The sequence below is a fragment of the Sinohyriopsis cumingii genome, chromosome 3 (genome assembly GCF_028554795.1).
Source record: "Sinohyriopsis cumingii isolate HCF-2022 chromosome 3, ASM2855479v2, whole genome shotgun sequence".
NCBI classification, from domain to species: domain Eukaryota; kingdom Metazoa; phylum Mollusca; class Bivalvia; order Unionida; family Unionidae; genus Sinohyriopsis; species Sinohyriopsis cumingii.
Genome location: NC_142963.1, coordinates 108,810,436 through 108,830,547, shown reverse-complemented (window position 1 = coordinate 108,830,547; position 20,112 = coordinate 108,810,436). Strand labels below are relative to the sequence as shown.

Sequence of the window (20,112 nt, the reverse complement as noted above, 5' to 3'; positions counted from 1 at the left end):
ATAAAGGGTGTCTTTTATTAAAAGTAAAATTGAGTTTGTAATCTAGTGACTCAACCGTAAAAATATGTACAGTAGATATAAATTTAATTTTTTTATTTGGATTTTCAAAGACTTCGTTTTGTGTAACAAGTTTTGAATTGCAAAATGTAAATGATAATAGTTTTATAATTGATAAATTTTACCAAGGTAAGTCAAGAAGCAAGCTATAAATACTCGTCCTGCATTGCTTTTCTTGCAGTTTAATTACAAATGGTTAAATCAAAACCCCACTAACTTGCTCTTCTAGCATGAACTTGTCCTCTAAGACGAACCATAGCCGAGTTGGTTGTTATTAAAATGTTTATGGATTCACCTGTATCAAACTTACCAACCCTTATGATTTTGCCATAAATCTTAAAACATGGTCCTGAAAATACAGACTTGCAGAATAGAAGGAAAATGCTATGGAAATATGATTGTTGCAATCAGATCTAGATAACTGGCTCATCTGTGCATGATTGGGTCTGGGTTTCTTATTAGCTTTAGTAAAATTTGAGAACTTTTCAGACTGCTAGACTAACTTTACACATTTTTTTCATGTGAAGCATCTGTATGATCAAACTATTGATTATATAATTTTTTTAAAATGGCATCCATGGGGCTACATTGGTGTTATGTGAATGGCAAATAAAAAGCAGAGTGGAATAAAAATGCTCAACTTGAGTCTCAAATATATTGAAGAGTATGATCGTTAGGCTAATTTTGCATGCTGACGGTGTTTTTTGTTCATGCCCTCTGTATCATTGGTGCTCCAATAGTGCTTTTAGTCAGACCTACCCTAATGGAGTGAACGTTATTAATTATGTATCAAAAGCCCCAGTCTGATGCTAAGATGAGGAATTGATTTAATTGGACAACATAACTTGTGCACAATTTCATATAAATGATGATTCAGAAGAGACATTTGTTGTCATCCCTGATCTTCTAAAAAGGATAGAAAGCCTGTGATACTACATGTTAGAACCTGTTTTAGAGTGTGCAAAAGTGATATTCTGGAACTCTTATCATTCGTTCTAGATGGAGACTTTAAATCTCCCATTTGAGGTGTTTTATGGATGTTCACATTGGTCATGGAATGTTAATCTGTTCCATGAGATTTGAGCTAGGCTTGCGGGAGTGGATGATAGTGACATGGAGGAGAGTGGTAACTGAGTATATGTAAGAAAATTGTTGGCAAATGTTACTTTGTTGCAGACTTCAGATTTCATTTTAACGAAATATTTCTGCCTTGTGGTCTTCATGAACAAGTTATTTACTGTAAGTAGTGGGCAAGTGATAACAACTGTGGTGAGTAGGGCTATTCTGGGGATGCAGGTCAAGACGTTGTAATGGGAAGACTTCATAAAGTTTTAATTTCTTATTATTAGGGCAGCTGATGATGGTGAAGTGTCCTATCTGAAGTCTCAGCTGGCCCAGATGAAGAAAAAAATCTCATCGTGAGTATTTTCATCAGATATTTAGAGGCTGCGTTTTGTTTCTGTTGAGGATATTATCTCACAAGCTATTTGTTTTTAATAATAACAGGAGGAGCTGATTTAGGCAGTGGTTTCACAGGCAAACTGTGTTTCATAGAACAACTTTGAGACTTTTATGTATTGCCAACAATCAGAGCAATTATTTTCACTTTATTTTGACACATATATTTGTCAAAAGGTGCAGAAACAGCACAAGTAGTCATTTGACCTTGTGCTTAAGACCACCCTATAATAAGATAACTTTTTCCAAGTTTGATGAGTGGTTGTATTGATTAGGCTCTCAGGAGGAATATTAGTAACCTTAAATGTCAAATATGGAGGTTTTTGTTAACTGCTTTATACCTGAAAACTCTTAAATTGTTTTCAAAAGTAATTGTATCGTTGTTGACAAGCTGTTTTGTAGAAAAGTTTTACCTTCCTTTGAGATGGTGCTGGTATTGCCTTCCCTTGATGTGTGTATGTGTTTTTATGATGCATCTTACCCTTGATATCCTATGGAAATTTAAGAATGTTAATCTATTAATACTAAACTAACAATATAATTATCAGTGTTTTCGAAGAAGAAAAAACCAACAACAAAACCAACCTTATTGGATAAAATTGATGGGAAGAAACATGAAAATACAGTGCATTCGACTGCATTGGTTCAGTCCTGTTAAGGGGCCTCAGTGTCCAAAAGGTCTAAAGCTCTCCCCATTGCCCATCACTATCATCTCTTCTGCGTGGGTTACACTGAATGGCTAGGCCAATAAGGGTATTTGAGAAAGCTGACATTTGCTTAACTTGGGTGTATGGTTCTTACTCGGGTTTTTCTCTGTTCTCCTACCAGTTATACTGGCTACCATGTATAGCCCATCTTGTGCTGGGAAATGACATTAAACCCAAACAACAAGAACAGTTTTGTTAAGGGTTACGGATTTTTATATTGTGAAGGGCCAAGAGAAACAAATAAGTATACAAAGTACCTCTTATTGGAGATGGTTGGTTGGTACAGGAATGTTTGTTTTCTCATGATATTTTCTGCATTTATTTCCTCCTAGTTTATCAGTTAAGCAAAGATTGAGGTTAAAATAAAAGTATTTAAATCATTATTTCTGTACCCTGTGAGAGGAACTTGTTTTTCGTTATTCTGCCTTCTCCATTTTCCCTGACATCATCTCAGAATAAAGGTAAAACTAATATTGTTGCAGAAAAATATTTCCATGTCATTTTGCAAATTTAAAAGAATGATTTGATCGCTTTTAAAATGCTTGGAATTGCTTTTTGGACTCTCAGAGTTCTTAATGTTTCTTCAAAGGTGAGTTGTTGAATTTTTTGTGAGCCTTTCTTTCTCCAGACATTTCAGAAAAGAAAAGAGTAGTCTGGTTTAATTTGTTGATATGCATGCCATAAGGCATTGTGGCAAGATATCAATATGCCTGTCCATCTCTTTGAAAGTCAGCCCCTCTACCCCTTTTTCATTTCTGCACTGTGCTGCTGTTTTGACCTATTCCTGTCTTGCAGTAGAGGTCACTGCTGTGGTGGTGGTGGTGCCTGACTACCAAGGTCTGATGCTACAGGAGTTGGCTAATGTGGGCCAAATTATTTCTGATTAATTTCTTTATAATTTACTGATTTTATACGCTAGGATCATACATACATATATAAAGGCTGCAATTACCTTCTGTCGGCATGATTTTATATTATATGGCTTCCACAAGATTGGTCAGAAAATCCATTATTCTTACTCTAATAGATACTATCTTTGATACAAGGTCACGGTTCAAATATATTTGACAGCTTTTCAGAACAATTGGGTCATAATTTATGGAATACATTGTATCTGGAAAGGCCATATTGAGTGCCAGGTTGTAAATATCAGAAGAGACAAGATTGATGTTACCAGTTGTATACCTAAATAGGCAAGTGTTTCTTCCAGTGTTGTAGGTTGCCACAGAGAATTGGTCTTCTCTTCCATAGTGTTTACTGCATAATTGTGAAATTCAGTTTATACCTTTGAAAATATTTCATGAACGAATGTAATTGTTTTTACCTTTTATTAAAAACATAAGATGGACACTTTCAGCAGACTGATGTCTGGCATGTGGCTCTTGTCTGCAGAGTGCCGTATTCATGTTCCTGTTTTGTCTTGATTTTTATCGAACTCTACAAAGATATCTCAGTAAAACTGCCAACACTAATTCAGTATTTTGAATTTCATCCTTCAAGAAACCAGAAAATTTCAATTCTGAACTGCCAACAATCGTAAGCACTGTCAACTTCTCTTGTATTAACTGTCACATGGTTGTTTTTTTTTTTTTTTTTAACATTAGCTATGTGATACTAAGGAAATTCAGGTGTGGGCATTATAGTACACTTGTTTAGAAGCAGATTTGTTCATTGCTGCCGATGCCATCCACATGTAGGCAGTGGATATACACACAACCAATAGGGAATGGATTAAGCTTTGAAAACTTGAGTCTTAGAGGCTTTGAAAATGTTGAGTGATTACGTGAATATTGACCAGCTTTGCAAGCCGAATTAGGTATGTAGATACCTTATCAGTTGGTTGGCATTACTCATGAAGGTCCTCTATTTCAGGATGGAGAAATCAAAATCTGATGTGGGTTATGGATCATCAGCAAGAGACATCGGGTCGGGTTTTGGAGGATCCTCCAGAGATCAAACTGAGTACGGATTCTCTGAATTCTCTGCCCCAGGCACAATTAAAGATTACCAAAGTGTGTCTAGCTATTACCCCGACAACGATAATGCTATGACTATGAACACTGCGTATGAACAGGCAACACCAGGCTATAGATCTGGTTATGCCCAGCAACAAAAGCAAACATCAAATACGGGTTATGGTCGCTCTTCAGGTGGAAATGCTGGTCGTTTTGGGGCCAATACTGCCGTGGGAGGAAGTACTGGTCGGTATGCAGCCAAGTCGGACTACACTGGGAGAACCACAAGAGGTAAATAATTTCAAAATAAAAGTATTCTTAAGTATATTTGAAACAATTTGACATATTCTGGGTCTATTAAAAAAAATGGAAATTGGGATGGGGAATTCTCCCACCAGGAATTTTTTTCTTCTAAATGTAGATGAGGTTTAATTAAATAAAGCTATGATTTGAAATTATACTAAATGTTTTTCATACATTCATTAGACTTTAGTCAATGTGATTAATTTTTAGCCTGTCTTACTGAAGCTCAGCATAGGAATCACAAGAGTGTCCCTGTCTGTTTTTTCTCGTCTTTTTTTACCAGCCTTTTTGGAACCCTGATGCTTGCTCATGTGCATCTGCTTATATCTGGTTTGCACATTTTTCTATAATCATGCATCCTTGGAAAGATTGTGCATATATATATATACTTGAAGGAGAGTTTATTCTGATGGAGGTTTTTGACAACTTAAGGATATTTTTAAATAAGATAAAAACCAGGCTAGAGAAGGAAACCTGAAACTAAACAAAATTGTGTTTACTATTCCTAAATCAGTGTAGATGGGGTTCAAGTAGTGAGAAAGGTTCCATATTACTTCATAAAATGTGACCTTTGATCTCCACCATAGTGGGCTACATCCGGATCCCAAACATTTGTTGTCTAATTACACTGGACAACAAATTTTTACAAAAGTCATGTTACTGAAATAAAATTAGTCAATTCTTATCAATTTTTATGTGCTGAACACGAATATGACAGTCAAATTGCAAAATTGGCTCTAGTTTTTTTGTAATCTGCAAGAAATTAATGTTTACATAACGAAATGCATTCCAATAGTAAAAGGTCAACTGTAATAGCCTACCTATAAAAAATCAAGTCATTGACTACATCTTAGATTTCTTCACCTGTCTCTTGTACAGCTGTTCGGGAGCATCTCTGAGGAGTGTCCAGCAGTAGTCAGCCAGCATTGTAGTGGACCATTTTCCCTGGTATCTTTGTTCCATTGTTGCGATATCTTGATGAAAACGTTCGCCGTGTTCATCACTAACAATACCACAGTTGCTAGGAAAGAAATCCAAATGGGAATGAAGGAAGTGAATCTTTAGAGACATATTGCAGCCAAGTTTCTTATACTTCATCAACATGTCTTCTACTAGTTCCTTATAGTTTTCTGCCCTAACATTTCCGAGGAAGTTTGTAGAAACTAGGCGAAAAGCATTCCATGCTTGTTTCGCGTCACCTTCCAGCAAGTTGTTGAACCGGTCATCTTTGAAAAGCTCTCGAATCTGAGGACCCACAAAAACTCCCTCTTTAATCTTTGCTTCGCTGAGTCGAAGGAATTTTTCATGCAGGTATCGGAATGCTGGCAAAGTCCGGTCAATGGCTTTCACGAAGTTCTTCATCAAACCTAGTTTGATGTGAAGGGGTGGTAGCAAGATTTTCTGAGCCTCAACCAGAGCTGGGTGTTGGATATTCTTCTCTCCAATGGCTACATTCTGCCTGTGAGTCCATTCCTTCCTCATGTAGTGCATTTCCCTTGCTCGGCTATCCCACTCGCATAAGAAACACATGTATTTTGTATATCCTTGCTGCAGTCCCATTAAAAGGGCAACTACCTTCAAATCACCACAGAGGTGCCAGCTGTACTTGTTATACTCAATGGAATTCAGTAGCTGCCTTAAGTTATCGTATGTCTCTTTCATGTGGACAGCATACGCTACTGGAATAGATGGAAGAATGTTTCCATTGTGCAAAAGCACAGCCTTGAGACTCAGTTTCGAAGAGTCCACAAATAGTCTCCATTCTTGTGGGTCATGAGTGATTTTTAAAGCATTCATGAGGCCCTCAATATCGGAACAGAATATCAGATTACTTTCCTTTCTGAAGAAAGGCTCCAATTGCTGGTGGCGCTTTCGATATGCAGTAATTGTGACATCTTCTTCTAGAAGATTCCATTGTTGGAGTCTTGATCCTAGCAATTCTGCCTTGTTCTTTGATAAGTCCAAATCACGAATCAGGTCATTTAGTTCTTCCTGTGTTATTCTGTGTGGGGTTGATGATGCACCACAGTGAAAATCTGGATCACTGCATGCTGATGGACCAGGAGAAGAACAGGTCGACTCACCTTTGTCTTCGTCAGATGAATCAAGAGAATATTTTGCTGGAGGTTCTGGAATAGGAAGTCCCTTACCATGTGGAACTGGTCTCAATGCAGACGGAATGTTTGGGTAGACTATTCTCGACTTCTTTCGCTTCGTTATTCCGCCGGAAAGAGGAGGAACCAAGCAGAAGTAACAGTCATTTAGGTGGTTGCTTGGCTCTCTCCACACCATTGGGACTGCAAACGGCATTGATGACCTTTTGCAATTCAACCACTGTGAAAGCTGTGTTGTACATGTAGCACAGCATATATGCGGAGCCCAAGGCTTGTCTTGGTCACCAACCTTGCATCCGAAGTAAAGATGATATGCCTTCTTCACTTGAGAATTGATACTTTTCTTCTGGTTGGCAAATGTCACTTCCCCACAAATATAGCAAAAATTGTCCGCGGTATTAACACACTTTCGAGGCATTACTGTTCTTTATTGTACGTAAATGGATAAAATAATAAGTTTTATGTAACAGTAGCTTGAACTGTCTCGCACAACGTCTAAAATATTTTAAATGCTGAACCTATCTGATTGGGCTTTATATAGTACACTGCTTACGTCAGCTTCAGCAGCCGCCTGGCATTAGTACAATAGGCCTACACATGTATAGTACACTGCTGACGTCAACTTACTTCAGCAGCCGCATGGCATTAGTATTGCATTGCATCAGAAAATGATGCAATCAACTGTGGATGATGTGAGCATGATGGTATTATGCAATGTTACATCATTATTCCGGATGTTGCTGCAGTCCTACTGGAGAAATTTACACAGTGAAACATAGAAAATGAGGTATATGAATATCTTCAAAACGAGAGCCAATACAAATTTTTCACGGTTATATTCGTGTTCGGCACACCAAAATACTACAGATTAGGGCCTTTTCAAGTCAGTAATGATTTCACTGTTGACCAGTGTTAGTCGCATAATACATACATCCCAAACATTGCACTTTTGACGTAATCATTACACTTAACATCCCAATAATCTTTCAGATTGTATTCTAGAAAAGATGGCTTCTTCATAACTATGACTGGTTTTCTAATTTTTAATCTTTGCTTGCATATTCTTTGTTTTATTTCATATCTGGCACAGAGCCAGTCGGTAAGTATTTGGCACTAAAAGTAAAGTCAGATTTATTCTAGTTGATGTGTGTGTTAGAGCAAAAATGTTTTTCAAATAATTTCACATGTGGATTAGAAAAAGATGAAAAACCAATTCAAAGATGAATGCATGAATTGATACAGTGTTACATTCTAGGGCAGCTTCATGCCCATTGCAGGCTGTGTGTGAAGGATTTTAATAATGGTCATGTTGTAAAACAAAGAAACCTTGAATTAGCTTGTTTTAGTAACTCCAATATTAGGGTAACTTCTCTTACAGCAGAACTAAATTGTGGACACAAATTATATAAATGCAGAGACGTTATTTACTGAGTTTTTAATAGAACACGGACTACCCCTAAAAGTAGAAGATTACGTTGGTCCTTGGTTCAAATGGATGTTTCCCCGATTAAAAAAATTCTGTTTGCAGAAAATGTGCATGTGCAAGAACAAAATCATCAAATATTGTTAGGTGTTAAGCAGAAGATAATTCACTTGAAATTGCAGAAGCCATGAAAATTGTTCATTATTGCAGCAAACAGGAGCAGTGATTATGATGACTAAAAGTTGTACCCAGTCTGTGTAAGAGACTTAGACAATGAAAAGCGTAAGTCAGAATGCTCTTCTTTCATTACCAGAATTAACCGTAGATTACACTGGAGAAGGCATTTTTTATTTGCTTAATAATGCCTTGAATAAACACAAGTTGGCAGAACTGTATATTAGGCTTTCAGCTGATAAGGGGATGCTCACCAGTTATTATGTACTTTGAGAGAGTGACGTATGTAAGGTGAAGCTGTTTGTATTTAAAACATGCGCAATGGAGAGAATGGTGACATTCCTCTATGCTACATTAATGTAATGTGGATGATATTTCTTTGGATATTGTAATTTTGGAAATTGTACATGATTTAAACACACTGCTGACTAAAATGAATGCTCCCTTGTGCTAAAAAATCAGCCTGAATTTGTACACTATCCATAGCAGCTGTTAAAATGGGGAAAATGAATTTTGTCAGACTAGACAATACGAGCTTCTAAAAATGCAATTAATGAATTACCAAATATATAAAATGTAAAAAAGTTATCGTCTCTTGTTTTATACAATTGAAGTGAAAATGACCAAGTGGAACTAGCACTATTTTGAAAGGTGCACATCTGGAGTAAGGCCAAGCTGTATACTCTATAAACCATATTACATCCATCAATCATATACCAAAATAAAGGGAATTAAAGGTACCTAAGATATACAAGGTCCTTTTTCAATAGCCAGTATAACCAGTGAGGAAAGCTGGGGAAATTCTTTTTCTTTAAACCCTAACCCTGTGGAAAATACGAAACTGTAGAACGCCACCTAATGCATCAGTCATGACTGGAATTCATCAAGGAGATACATTTTATGTTTTGAAAAATGTCTCCATCAATGCACATATCAAGTTGTCCCTGTCATTTGATGCATCTTCCTGCAGGAAAAGCTGCTGATAAATTAGGAGAACTCCTGAAGTATCACATTGGCATTCTACCTAACAATGTACTTCATGCGGATTATAGTTTATATGCAATGGAATTGTATTTCCCAGCTAAAAGACCCAATAACTGGAAGATACAAATTTCCTCTTCTTTGTAATATTGGTTCTTTACCTTTGTAATGCTGACTGGTTTCATCTGACACACACCCCAGCATACTATTACATGTAGCATTACTGTCATTATTTTAATCCCTAAATTACTGATAAAAATTATCACATTAGTCAGAATGTTGAATGATTTTGAAGATGATCTAAAGTTGACTCCTTACTGTTATACATTTTGACACCAGATAAAGAAAAGTTGAAATCAAGTAGCTTGTTCTTTTTATTTTATTTTATGGTATTCCTTTTATCTTTTTAACGAACCTTACTGCATCATTTAAAGTAAAGACCTTGACTATGGTCCCGATCTCTCATAGGCTGGCAAATATAAATAGCTAAAATGCTGTCTTTGAGATAAGGGAGAAATGCTGTCCTATCCAGATCATTCCTACCATTTTGCACCCATGGTGGAATAAAAGATTATTTGATGGTGGTGGATGAGTCACCTGCAGCAACCACCAACAGGGTGTCGTGCAGGGAAAAATTATCCTGTCTGGGATATTTATATCACTAGTCCCTTTTGCTCATTTAGGGTATCAAAAGAAGTTCAACATGAAAAGAGGATGGAAGCATGGGAAGGGTTGGATCTATAAGGATGTAGCCATATATTTAGCATTCTTAGTATACTCTTGATTTCCTTGGTGAAAATTCTTTATCAGCTATAGCATGATTTGTTGACTTAATAAAAAGAGGAAAGAAATAATATTGGTTACTTTTAATAAGTACTTTGTACAAAGCAATTTACCATGTTGTGATGAATGATGATGTTGTAACCGCCCCAGTCTGACAAAAATGAGGATTGGTTTCTTCTGACACAACAACCCAGTATGCTTGTCTTTCCACTCAGTTGTACCCCCATTATTTCTGCCCTCAGATACAATTGTCTTGTTAATCGAAACTTTGAATGAATAGGTCATGAAAATGAGCCAAGTTGATTCCATGCTGTTGTGCATTGTGATAAAATGACAATGGAATTTTTGGAAAATCATTGGAATTTCACAAGTATTGTACTTGTTTGTGATTGACACATGTATGATACCTAGGAGTTGTGTAATGGAATCATGACAAGTGCCAGGTTAACTGAGCTTTTAAAGCTGCTAATTATTTGTCAATTTATGAGGGCCTTCTGATGTCCAAGTGGTCATAGGCAGTTGCCTTGACTGATCATTCAGTTCTCTAACGTAGGTTCAAAGTCATTAATTTACTAATATGTGAATGCCAGAAAGCTTGCCAGTAGCATTCTATGTGTCAATTGTCCATCTGAAGAGTTTTCCAAAGTTCTTTCTCTAAGATATATACTGAGCGCCATATCTAGCCCATCTTGTGCTGGAAAATGGGATCAAACACAACAAAGGCAAACCTCCATTTGTAATTTTAAGCTGCTATTAAATAATCTCTTTTTGTTAAGTAAGGAAGTTAAAGTAATTTGCAAAATTGTGATGAATGATGATGATCAATCCGCCCCAGTCTGATAATAATGAGGGATTGGTTTCTTCTGACGCACACCCCAGCATACTTTACATGTAGCATTACTGTCATTATTTTAGCCGCTAAATTAATGATACAAATTACCACATTAGTCAGAATGTTGAATGATTTTGAAGATGATCAAACGTTGACTCCTTCCTGTTATACATTTTAACACCAGATAAAGAAAAGTTGAATATCAAGTAACTTGTTCTTTTTATTTTATGGTATTCCTTTTATCTTTTTAACGAACCTTACTGCATCATTTAAAGTAAAGACCTTGACTATGGTCCCCATCTTTCCTAGGCTGGCAAATATAAATAGCTATAAAGCTGTCTTTGAGATAAGGGAGAAATGCTGTCCTATCCAGATCATTCCTACCATTTTGCAACCATGGTGGAATAAAACAATATTTGATGGTGGTGGATGAGTCACCTGCAGCAACCACCAACAGGGTGTCATGCAGGGAAAAATTATGCTGTCTGGGATATTTATCACTTGTCCCTTTTGCTCATTTAGGGTAAGAAAAGAAGTTCTAAATGAAAAGAGAATGGAAGAATGGGAAGGGTTGGATATGTAAGGATGTAGTTATATATTTCAGCATTCTTAGTATACTCTTGATTTCCTTGGTGACAATTCTTTATCAGCTATAGCATGATTTGTTGACTTAATAAAAAGAGGAAAGAAATAATATTGGTTACTTTTAATAAGTAAATTTACCATGTTGTGATGAATGATGATGTCGTAACCGCCCCAGTCTGACAAAAATGAGGATTGGTTTCTTCTGACACAACAACCCAGTATGCTTGTCTTTCCACTCAGTTGTCCCGCCATTATTTCTGCCCTCAGATACAATTGTCTTGTTAATCGAAACTTTGAATGAATAGGTCATGAAAATGAGCCAAGTTGATTCCATGCTGTTGTGCATTGTTATAAAATGACAATGGAATTGTTGGAAAATCATTGCGAATTTCACAAGTATCGTACTTGTGTGTGATTGACATAAGTATGGTACCTTTGGAGTTGTGTAATGGAATCATGGCAAGTGCCAGGTTAACTGAGCTTTTAAAGCTGCTAATTATTTGTCAGTTTATGAGGGCCTTCTGATGTCCAAGTGGTCATAGGCACTTGCCTTGACTGATCATTCAGTTCTCTAACGTAGGTTCAAAGTCATTAATTTACTAATATGTGAATGCCAGAAAGCTTGCCAGTAGCATTCTATGTGTCAATTGTCCATCTGAAGAGTTTTCCAAAGTTCTTTCTCTAAGATATATACTGAGCACCATATCTAGCCCATCTTGTGCTGGAAAATGGGATCAAACACAACAAAGGCAAACCTCCATTTGTAATTTTAAGCTGCTATTAAATAATCTCTTTTTGTTAAGTAAGGAAGTTAAAGTAATTTGCAAAATTGTGATGAATGATGATGATCAATCCGCCCCAGTCTGATAATAATGAGGGATTGGTTTCTTCTGACGCACACCCCAGCATACTTTACATGTAGCATTACTGTCATTATTTTAGCCACTAAATTAATGATACAAATTACCACATTAGTCAGAATGTTGAATGATTTTGAAGATGATCAAACGTTGACTCCTTACTGTTATACATTTTAACACCAGATAAAGAAAAGTTGAATATCAAGTAGCTTGTTCTTTTTATTTTATGGTATTCCTTTTATCTTTTTAACGAACCTTACTGCATCATTTAAAGTAAAGACCTTGACTATGGTCCCCATCTTTCCTAGGCTGGCAAATATAAATAGCTAAAATGCTGTCTTTGAGATAAGGGAGAAATGCTGTCCTATCCAGATCATTCCTACCATTTTGCAACCATGGTGGAATAAAACAATATTTGATGGTGGTGGATGAGTCACCTGCAGCAACCACCAACAGGGTGTCATGCAGGGAAAAATTATGCTGTCTGGGATATTTATCACTTGTCCCTTTTGCTCATTTAGGGTAAGAAAAGAAGTTCTAAATGAAAAGAGAATGGAAGAATGGGAAGGGTTGGATATGTAAGGATGTAGTTATATATTTCAGCATTCTTAGTATACTCTTGATTTCCTTGGTGACAATTCTTTATCAGCTATAGCATGATTTGTTGACTTAATAAAAAGAGGAAAGAAATAATATTGGTTACTTTTAATAAGTAAATTTACCATGTTGTGATGAATGATGATGTCGTAACCGCCCCAGTCTGACAAAAATGAGGATTGGTTTCTTCTGACACAACAACCCAGTATGCTTGTCTTTCCACTTAGTTGTCCCGCCATTATTTCTGCCCTCAGATACAATTGTCTTGTTAATCGAAACTTTGAATGAATAGGTCATGAAAATGAGCCAAGTTGATTCCATGCTGTTGTGCATTGTGATAAAATGACAATGGAATTGTTGGAAAATCATTGCGAATTTCACAAGTATCGTACTTGTGTGTGATTGACACAAGTATGGTACCTTTGGAGTTGTGTAATGGAATCATGGCAAGTGCCAGGTTAACTGAGCTTTTAAAGCTGCTAATTATTTGTCAGTTTATGAGGGCCTTCTGATGTCCAAGTGGTCATAGGCACTTGCCTTGACTGATCATTCAGTTCTCTAACATAGGTTCAAAGTCATTAATTTACTAATACAGTGGAACCCCGCTATAACACGATGATCGGGGTCCATAAAATCGGATCGCGTTAAAAGCGGGGTCGCGTTAATGCGGGGTTTTACAATATTTAACTTTTTTTCCGAGAACATATACGTGTATACATGTACAATGATCAAAAGTCGGCTTATCATCAGATGAATATTAACTGGAATGCATTAATTAAGATATATTCAAAATAATCGATGGCTAATATATTTATAGGTTATTACTGTGCATTAAAAACATTTACTAATTTTTATTTGTTTGAACGATAATACAGATTGACCGATAATACCAGACTATCGCTATATCATGAAAAGTGTATCAACACCGTATGCTACCGTGCCGTCGTGGCATGCAGTTCATCCATAATGGATGTAATTTCATTGAAAATCGTACAGATTTAAAATATTCAATAATTTTGTAATAGTCTGAATTCGTCGTGTAAAATATAGGATGAACAAAATACTGAAACCATTTACTTGCCGTCTGATATCGTACGGTCATTGCATGCAGCTATTCCCGGGTCTACATACGGTGTCTGTACAAATTTCATACTGCTAAAATTTTATCATATGCGACAACTGCAAGAATAATTAACAATCAACGCATGATTTCAGCGTGCAAATAACTTTTATTTCAGATTTTGTGAACATCAAAAGAAACATGTGAAAACTGCTAAATTAATCGTTGCGCAAAGTGCAAAGTCAGTGTGGTTCCAAATTTAAATTTCATCATTTCTTGAAAAATATATCCAGTGACGTTTGCTTCTTTGCCGCGAACTGTTGGGTTCTAGCAAAGTCAAGAATGTTTCTTAATTGAAGGACTTTGACGCTGTCAACATCTTGTGTTTCCAGCCACCTTAAACTTGCTTCTAAATGTACTACTGCTTCAGACACTTTTGGTGGGGGAGTTGGGGTGCCATCGTCATCGTTATCATTATCGTCACTGGTTTCAGGTTCTGATTGTGCAGCTTCATTCTTCCTGCTGACATTTGTAACAATTTCGTCATCTGATATGTGTTCGTATATAGGGCAGATGTCATCTACTGAATACCAGTTAAGGATATCATGATGACTGTGCTCGTATTTTTTGAGTGCTTCTTCTGCTAAACGTATGTCGTCTTCAGTGAATCCTGTAAATTCAAGCTCATCGTCACTATCATTTTGTGTCGAGGGCGTAAAAGCTGGCCCAAGACCCTTTATCCAGCATCATTCAATGCAGCGTGCAGTGATAGCATCCCAGGCTTTACCTCCAAGGTGACATACTTCTTTTAAGTTGAGTAATGCCAATGATGTGTCGACAGATGCGTTATTATCTGCTACCATTCCCTTTATCATTTCACGGCGATAATTTTGTTTAAATACGGAAATTATGCCTTGGTCAAGTGGCTGGATTTCTGACGTAGTGTTTTTTGGGAGGTACGAAACTTTGATCTTGCCATCACTGCTGACAAGATTTTCCACTGGGGGGGTGGGCAGGGCAATTATCCAGCAGGAGGAGAGCTTTTTCCTCCAGCTTGAGTTTTCGTAAATGAGCCCAAACATCTGGAACGAATGTTTTGTGAAACCAGTTGTCAAATATGGAGCTATTCATCCAAGCATTCTTGCTGTTAGTGTACTGAAATGGAAGTGCCTTCATATTTACATGATGAAAACATCTGGGAGCTTTCGATTTTCCAATCATCAGAGGTCTGACTTTGTGGCTGCCAGACTTGTTAACACAAAATAAGAGAGTCACTCTGTCCTTCCTCTTCTTGAAACCTTCTCGTTTGTGACTGTCAGTCTTGGTTGCAAGGGTGCGATCGGGTAACATTTTCTAACATAAACCAGTCTCATCGCAGTTGTAAACTTGGTCGGCTGTGTAGCAACCGTCCTCCAGCAACTTTTTAAGCCCAATCGGGTAGGAATTGGCAGCCTCTTTGTCAGCGGAGCGGATTTCCCCAGACACAAGAACTTGGCTGATAGCGTGCCTTTTCTTGAATCTGTCTAGCCAGCCATTACTCGCCTTAAATTTGGAATCATCTCCATTGATACGGCGATCAAATTTCTCTGCTTGGGCTTTCAGAATTGGGCCAGAAATTGGAACACCTTCTGAGCGAGCTTGTACAAACCATTGGTACAAAGCTGAATCTAGGACATTGTCATTAGCTAACTTAACCCTTTTATGCTGTAAACCAGTTTCCTCTTCAAGAATGTTGGGTAGACTACAGAGCTTTCCTTCATCTGTTTTCCACCATAGCAAAGTGGACTCGCTGATTCCTAGATCTCTGGCAAGCTGAGTTTGTTGTTTGCCCTTCTTTAGTTGATCTAGGGCATACAGTTTCTCTTTAGCAGAAAATGACTTGCGTTTTTGAACTTGCTTTTCCATAACAGTAAAATATTTTTTTATATAAGCAAACAACGTACACAGATAAAGCTCGATAACTAAGTAATGAAGGCCTGCAATGGTTATGAATCACTTTTTATATAAAACAAAATTAAGCTGAACGGATGTACAATTTCATACCCTTTTAATTTACAGATAATAAAGTGGATATTATTTACTTTCAACTGTTTGTTGTTTGATCACACCGCCAAGCACAGCATACATGTTGGCGGCTTTCGTCCTTTGATGTTTATTAAATTGTGCGACTCTTGTATCAACCACAGCTTTGTCTGCTGCTTGGCTGTGATTGCAGTTAAATAAGAAGCCCATGTCGGCTATTGTTTGAGCAACGACTGTATACAGAATTCATGGAAGACAATCACAAAGACGATTTACTGGCTTTACTCATGGATCCGTAATAAGTAACACTTCCGATAATGTTTACTTCGGCTTAACAATTCAAAAACCTAATGAAACCAGTTTTCTCTTCTAGAGTAGAATACGGAGCTTCACCACAACCTGTTCAAATTGATAAATTTCAGAAGCCAAGCGTTGTACACACTATTTCTCATACGTTATATATATCGTATTATTTTAGAATTCATACACGATCACTTCTCCAAAATCACTTAAAGAACCTGGATAAATTGTTAAGTTCCGATCGTTTATTATTAAAAGTCATACGCGAATTCTTCCACCAAATTATAATAAACGTTTTACACACTATTTCTCGTACGTTAAACAAATATTTTCATGGTCCGATAAAAATACACGTACTTGTAAATGAACTTCAAATTTCAGGAACCATGCCACGATCATATTATTTTAAAAGTCACAACTAATCTCATGCCCAAAATGAAGTTAATTTCTTGGTTTTTTTTTGTTTTTTTCACTTTTCTCCAAATTTTTTTTCTCCATGTGTGAATGAATATACGAAATTTCGGGAGCCATGCTACGACCGCGTTATATCCGAATTCGCGTTATGGCGGGGCGCGTTATAGCGGGGTTCCACTGTATGTGAATGCCAGAAAGCTTGCCATTAGCATTCTATGTGTCAATTGTCCATCTGAAGAGTTTTCCAAAGTTCTTTCTCTAAGATATATACTGAGCGCCATATCTAGCCCATCTTGTGCTGGAAAATGGGATCAAACACAACAAAGGCAAACCTCCATTTGTAATTTTAAGCTGCTATTAAATAATCTCTTTTTGTTAAGTAAGGAAGTTAAAGTAATTTGCAAAATTGTGATGAATGATGATGATCAATCCGCCCCAGTCTGATAATAATGAGGGATTGGTTTCTTCTGACGCACACCCCAGCATACTTTACATGTAGCATTACTGTCATTATTTTAGCCGCTAAATTAATGATACAAATTACCACATTAGTCAGAATGTTGAATGATTTTGAAGATGATCAAACGTTGACTCCTTACTGTTATACATTTTAACACCAGATAAAGAAAAGTTGAATATCAAGTAGCTTGTTCTTTTTATTTTATGGTATTCCTTTTATCTTTTTAACGAACCTTACTGCATCATTTAAAGTAAAGACCTTGACTATGGTCCCCATTTGTCCTAGGCTGGCAAATATAAATAGCTAAAATGCTGTCTTTGAGATAAGGGAGAAATGCTGTCCTATCCAGATCATTCCTACCATTTTACAACCATGGTGGAATAAAACAATATTTGATGGTGGTGGATGAGTCACCTGCAGCAACCACCAACAGGGTGTCATGCAGGGAAAAATTATGCTGTCTGGGATATTTATCACTTGTCCCTTTTGCTCATTTAGGGTAAGAAAAGAAGTTCTAAATGAAAAGAGAATGGAAGAATGGGAAGGGTTGGATATGTAAGGATGTAGTTATATATTTCAGCATTCTTAGTATACTCTTGATTTCCTTGGTGACAATTCTTTATCAGCTATAGCATGATTTGTTGACTTAATAAAAAGAGGAAAGAAATAATATTGGTTACTTTTAATAAGTAAATTTACCATGTTGTGATGAATGATGATGTCGTAACCGCCCCAGTCTGACAAAAATGAGGATTGGTTTCTTCTGACACAACAACCCAGTATGGTTGTCTTTCCACTCAGTTGTCCCGCCATTATTTCTGCCCTCAGATACAATTGTCTTGTTAATCGAAACTTTGAATGAATAGGTCATGAAAATGAGCCAAGTTGATTCCATGCTGTTGTGCATTGTGATAAAATGACAATGGAATTGTTGGAAAATCATTGCGAATTTCACAAGTATCGTACTTGTGTGTGATTGACACAAGTATGGTACCTTTGGAGTTGTGTAATGGAATCATGGCAAGTGCCAGGTTAACTGAGCTTTTAAAGCTGCTAATTATTTGTCAGTTTATGAGGGCCTTCTGATGTCCAAGTGGTCATAGGCACTTGCCTTGACTGATCATTCAGTTCTCTAACGTAGGTTCAAAGTCATTAATTTACTAATATGTGAATGCCAGAAAGCTTGCCAGTAGCTTTCTCTGTGTCAATTGTCCATCTGAAGAGTTTTCCAAAATGCTTTCTCTAAGATATATACTGAGCACCATATCTAGCCCATCTTGTGCTGGAAAATGGGATCAAACACAACAAAGGCAAACCCCCATTTGTAATTTCAAGCTGCTATTAAATAATTAATCTCTTTTTGTTAAGTAAGGAAGTTAAAGTAATTTGCAAAATTGTGATGAATGATGATGATCAATCCGCCCCAGTCTGATAATAATGAGGGATTGGTTTCATCTGACACACACCCCAGCATACTTTACATGTAGCATTACTGTCATTATTTTAGCTGCTAAATTAATGATACAAATTACCACATTAGTCAGAATGTTGAATGATTTTGAAGATGATCTAAAGTTGACTCCTTGCTCTTATACATTTTGACACCAGATAAAGAAAAGTTGAAAATAAGAAGCTTGTTCTTTTTATTTTATTTTATGGTATTCCTTTTATCTTTTTAATGAACCTTACTGCATCATTTAAAGTAAAGACCTTGACTATGGTCCCCATTTGTCCTAGGCTGGCAAATATAAATAGCTAAAATGCTGTCTTTGAGATAAGGGAGAAATGCTGTCCTATCCAGATCATTCCTACCATTTTTCACCCATGGTGGAGTAAAACTTTATTATTTGATGGTGGTGGATAAGTCACCTGCAGCAACCACCAACAGGGTGTCATGCAGAGAAAAATTATGCTGTCTGGGATATATATCACTAGTCCCTTTTGCTCATTTCGGGTAACAAAAGAAGTTCTAAATGAAAAGAGAATGGAAGCATGGGAAGGGTTGGATCTGTAATGATGTAACTATATATTTCAGGATCTGTAAGGATGTAGCTATATATTTCAGCATTCTTAGTATACTCTTGATTTCCTTTGTGAAAATTCTTTATCAGCTATAGCATGCTTTGTTGACTTAATAAAAAGAGGAAAGAAATAAAATTGGTTACTTTTAATAAGTACTTTGTACAAAACAATTTACCATGTTGTGATGAATGATGTCTTAACTGCCCCAGTCTGACAAAAGTGAGGATTGGTTTCTTCTGACACAACAACCCAGTATGCTTGTCTTTCCACTCAGTTGTACCCCCATTATTTCTGCCCTCGGATACAATTGTTTCATTAATCGAAGCTTTGAATGAATAGATCATGAAAATGAGCCACGTTGATTCGATGCAGTTGTGTATTGTGATAAAATGACAATGGAAGTTTTGAAAAATTGTTGTGAATTTCACAAGTATCATACTTGTGTGTGGTTGACACAAGTATGGTACCTAGTTGTGTAATGGAATCTATGACAAGTGTAAGATTAACTAAGCTTTTAAAGGTGCTAATTATTTGTCAAATAATGAGGGCCTTCTGATGACCAAGTGGTCATAGGCAGTTGCCTTGACTGATCATTCAGTTCTCTAACGTAGGTTCAGTGTCATTGACTAATATGTGAATGCCAGAAAGCTTGCCAGTAGCTTTCTCTGTGTCAATTGTCCATCTGAAGAGTTTTCCAAAGTTCTTTCTCTAAGATATATACTGAGTGCCATATCTAGCCCATCTTGTGCTGGAGAATGGCATCAAACACAACAAAGGCAAAGCTCCATTTGTAATTTCAAGCTGCTATTAAATAATTAATCTCTTTTTGTTAAGTAAGGAAGTTAAAGTAATTTGCAAAATTGTGATGAATGATGATGATCAATCCGCCCCAGTCTGATAATAATGAGGGATTGGTTTCATCTGACGCACACCCCAACATACTTTACATGTAGCATTACTGTCATTATTTTAGCTGCTAAATTAATGATACAAATTACCACATTA

At 36.7% G+C, this 20,112-nt stretch overlaps 1 protein-coding gene and 10 non-coding genes across 14 annotated transcripts in view; all 11 read left to right on the top strand.

Moving 5' to 3' along the window:
- Nucleotides 1–20,112, top strand: part of LOC149803522 (uncharacterized) — an 88,772-nt gene that overhangs the window by 39,759 nt on the left and 28,901 nt on the right. For 2 of the 4 annotated variants that reach the window (XM_089953279.1, XM_089953276.1), the window contains exons 11-12: nt 1,407–1,475; nt 4,095–4,468. In XM_089953279.1, the coding sequence (XP_089809405.1) occupies nt 1,407–1,475; nt 4,095–4,468 (443 nt within the window). The remainder of the gene's footprint in view (nt 1–1,406; nt 1,476–4,094; nt 4,469–20,112) is intronic. The other 2 variants (XM_089953281.1, XM_089953280.1) reach the window with 1 other exon arrangement.
- LOC149803548 (small nucleolar RNA SNORD31) lies at nt 10,077–10,142 on the top strand. Its single transcript, XR_016420389.1, has one exon. It is a non-coding gene; the product is annotated as a small nucleolar RNA SNORD31 (small nucleolar RNA).
- Nucleotides 10,762–10,828, top strand: LOC149803547 (small nucleolar RNA SNORD31). The gene has a single exon (XR_016420397.1). It is a non-coding gene; the product is annotated as a small nucleolar RNA SNORD31 (small nucleolar RNA).
- LOC149803546 (small nucleolar RNA SNORD31) lies at nt 11,519–11,584 on the top strand. The gene has a single exon (XR_016420394.1). It is a non-coding gene; the product is annotated as a small nucleolar RNA SNORD31 (small nucleolar RNA).
- LOC149803545 (small nucleolar RNA SNORD31) lies at nt 12,206–12,272 on the top strand. The gene has a single exon (XR_016420396.1). It is a non-coding gene; the product is annotated as a small nucleolar RNA SNORD31 (small nucleolar RNA).
- Nucleotides 12,963–13,028, top strand: LOC149803544 (small nucleolar RNA SNORD31). Its single transcript, XR_016420393.1, has one exon. It is a non-coding gene; the product is annotated as a small nucleolar RNA SNORD31 (small nucleolar RNA).
- On the top strand, nt 17,036–17,102 carry LOC149803543 (small nucleolar RNA SNORD31). The gene has a single exon (XR_016420395.1). It is a non-coding gene; the product is annotated as a small nucleolar RNA SNORD31 (small nucleolar RNA).
- On the top strand, nt 17,793–17,858 carry LOC149803542 (small nucleolar RNA SNORD31). Its single transcript, XR_016420392.1, has one exon. It is a non-coding gene; the product is annotated as a small nucleolar RNA SNORD31 (small nucleolar RNA).
- LOC149803541 (small nucleolar RNA SNORD31) lies at nt 18,484–18,550 on the top strand. Its single transcript, XR_016420335.1, has one exon. It is a non-coding gene; the product is annotated as a small nucleolar RNA SNORD31 (small nucleolar RNA).
- On the top strand, nt 19,286–19,353 carry LOC149803540 (small nucleolar RNA SNORD31). The gene has a single exon (XR_016420339.1). It is a non-coding gene; the product is annotated as a small nucleolar RNA SNORD31 (small nucleolar RNA).
- LOC149803539 (small nucleolar RNA SNORD31) lies at nt 19,972–20,038 on the top strand. The gene has a single exon (XR_016420338.1). It is a non-coding gene; the product is annotated as a small nucleolar RNA SNORD31 (small nucleolar RNA).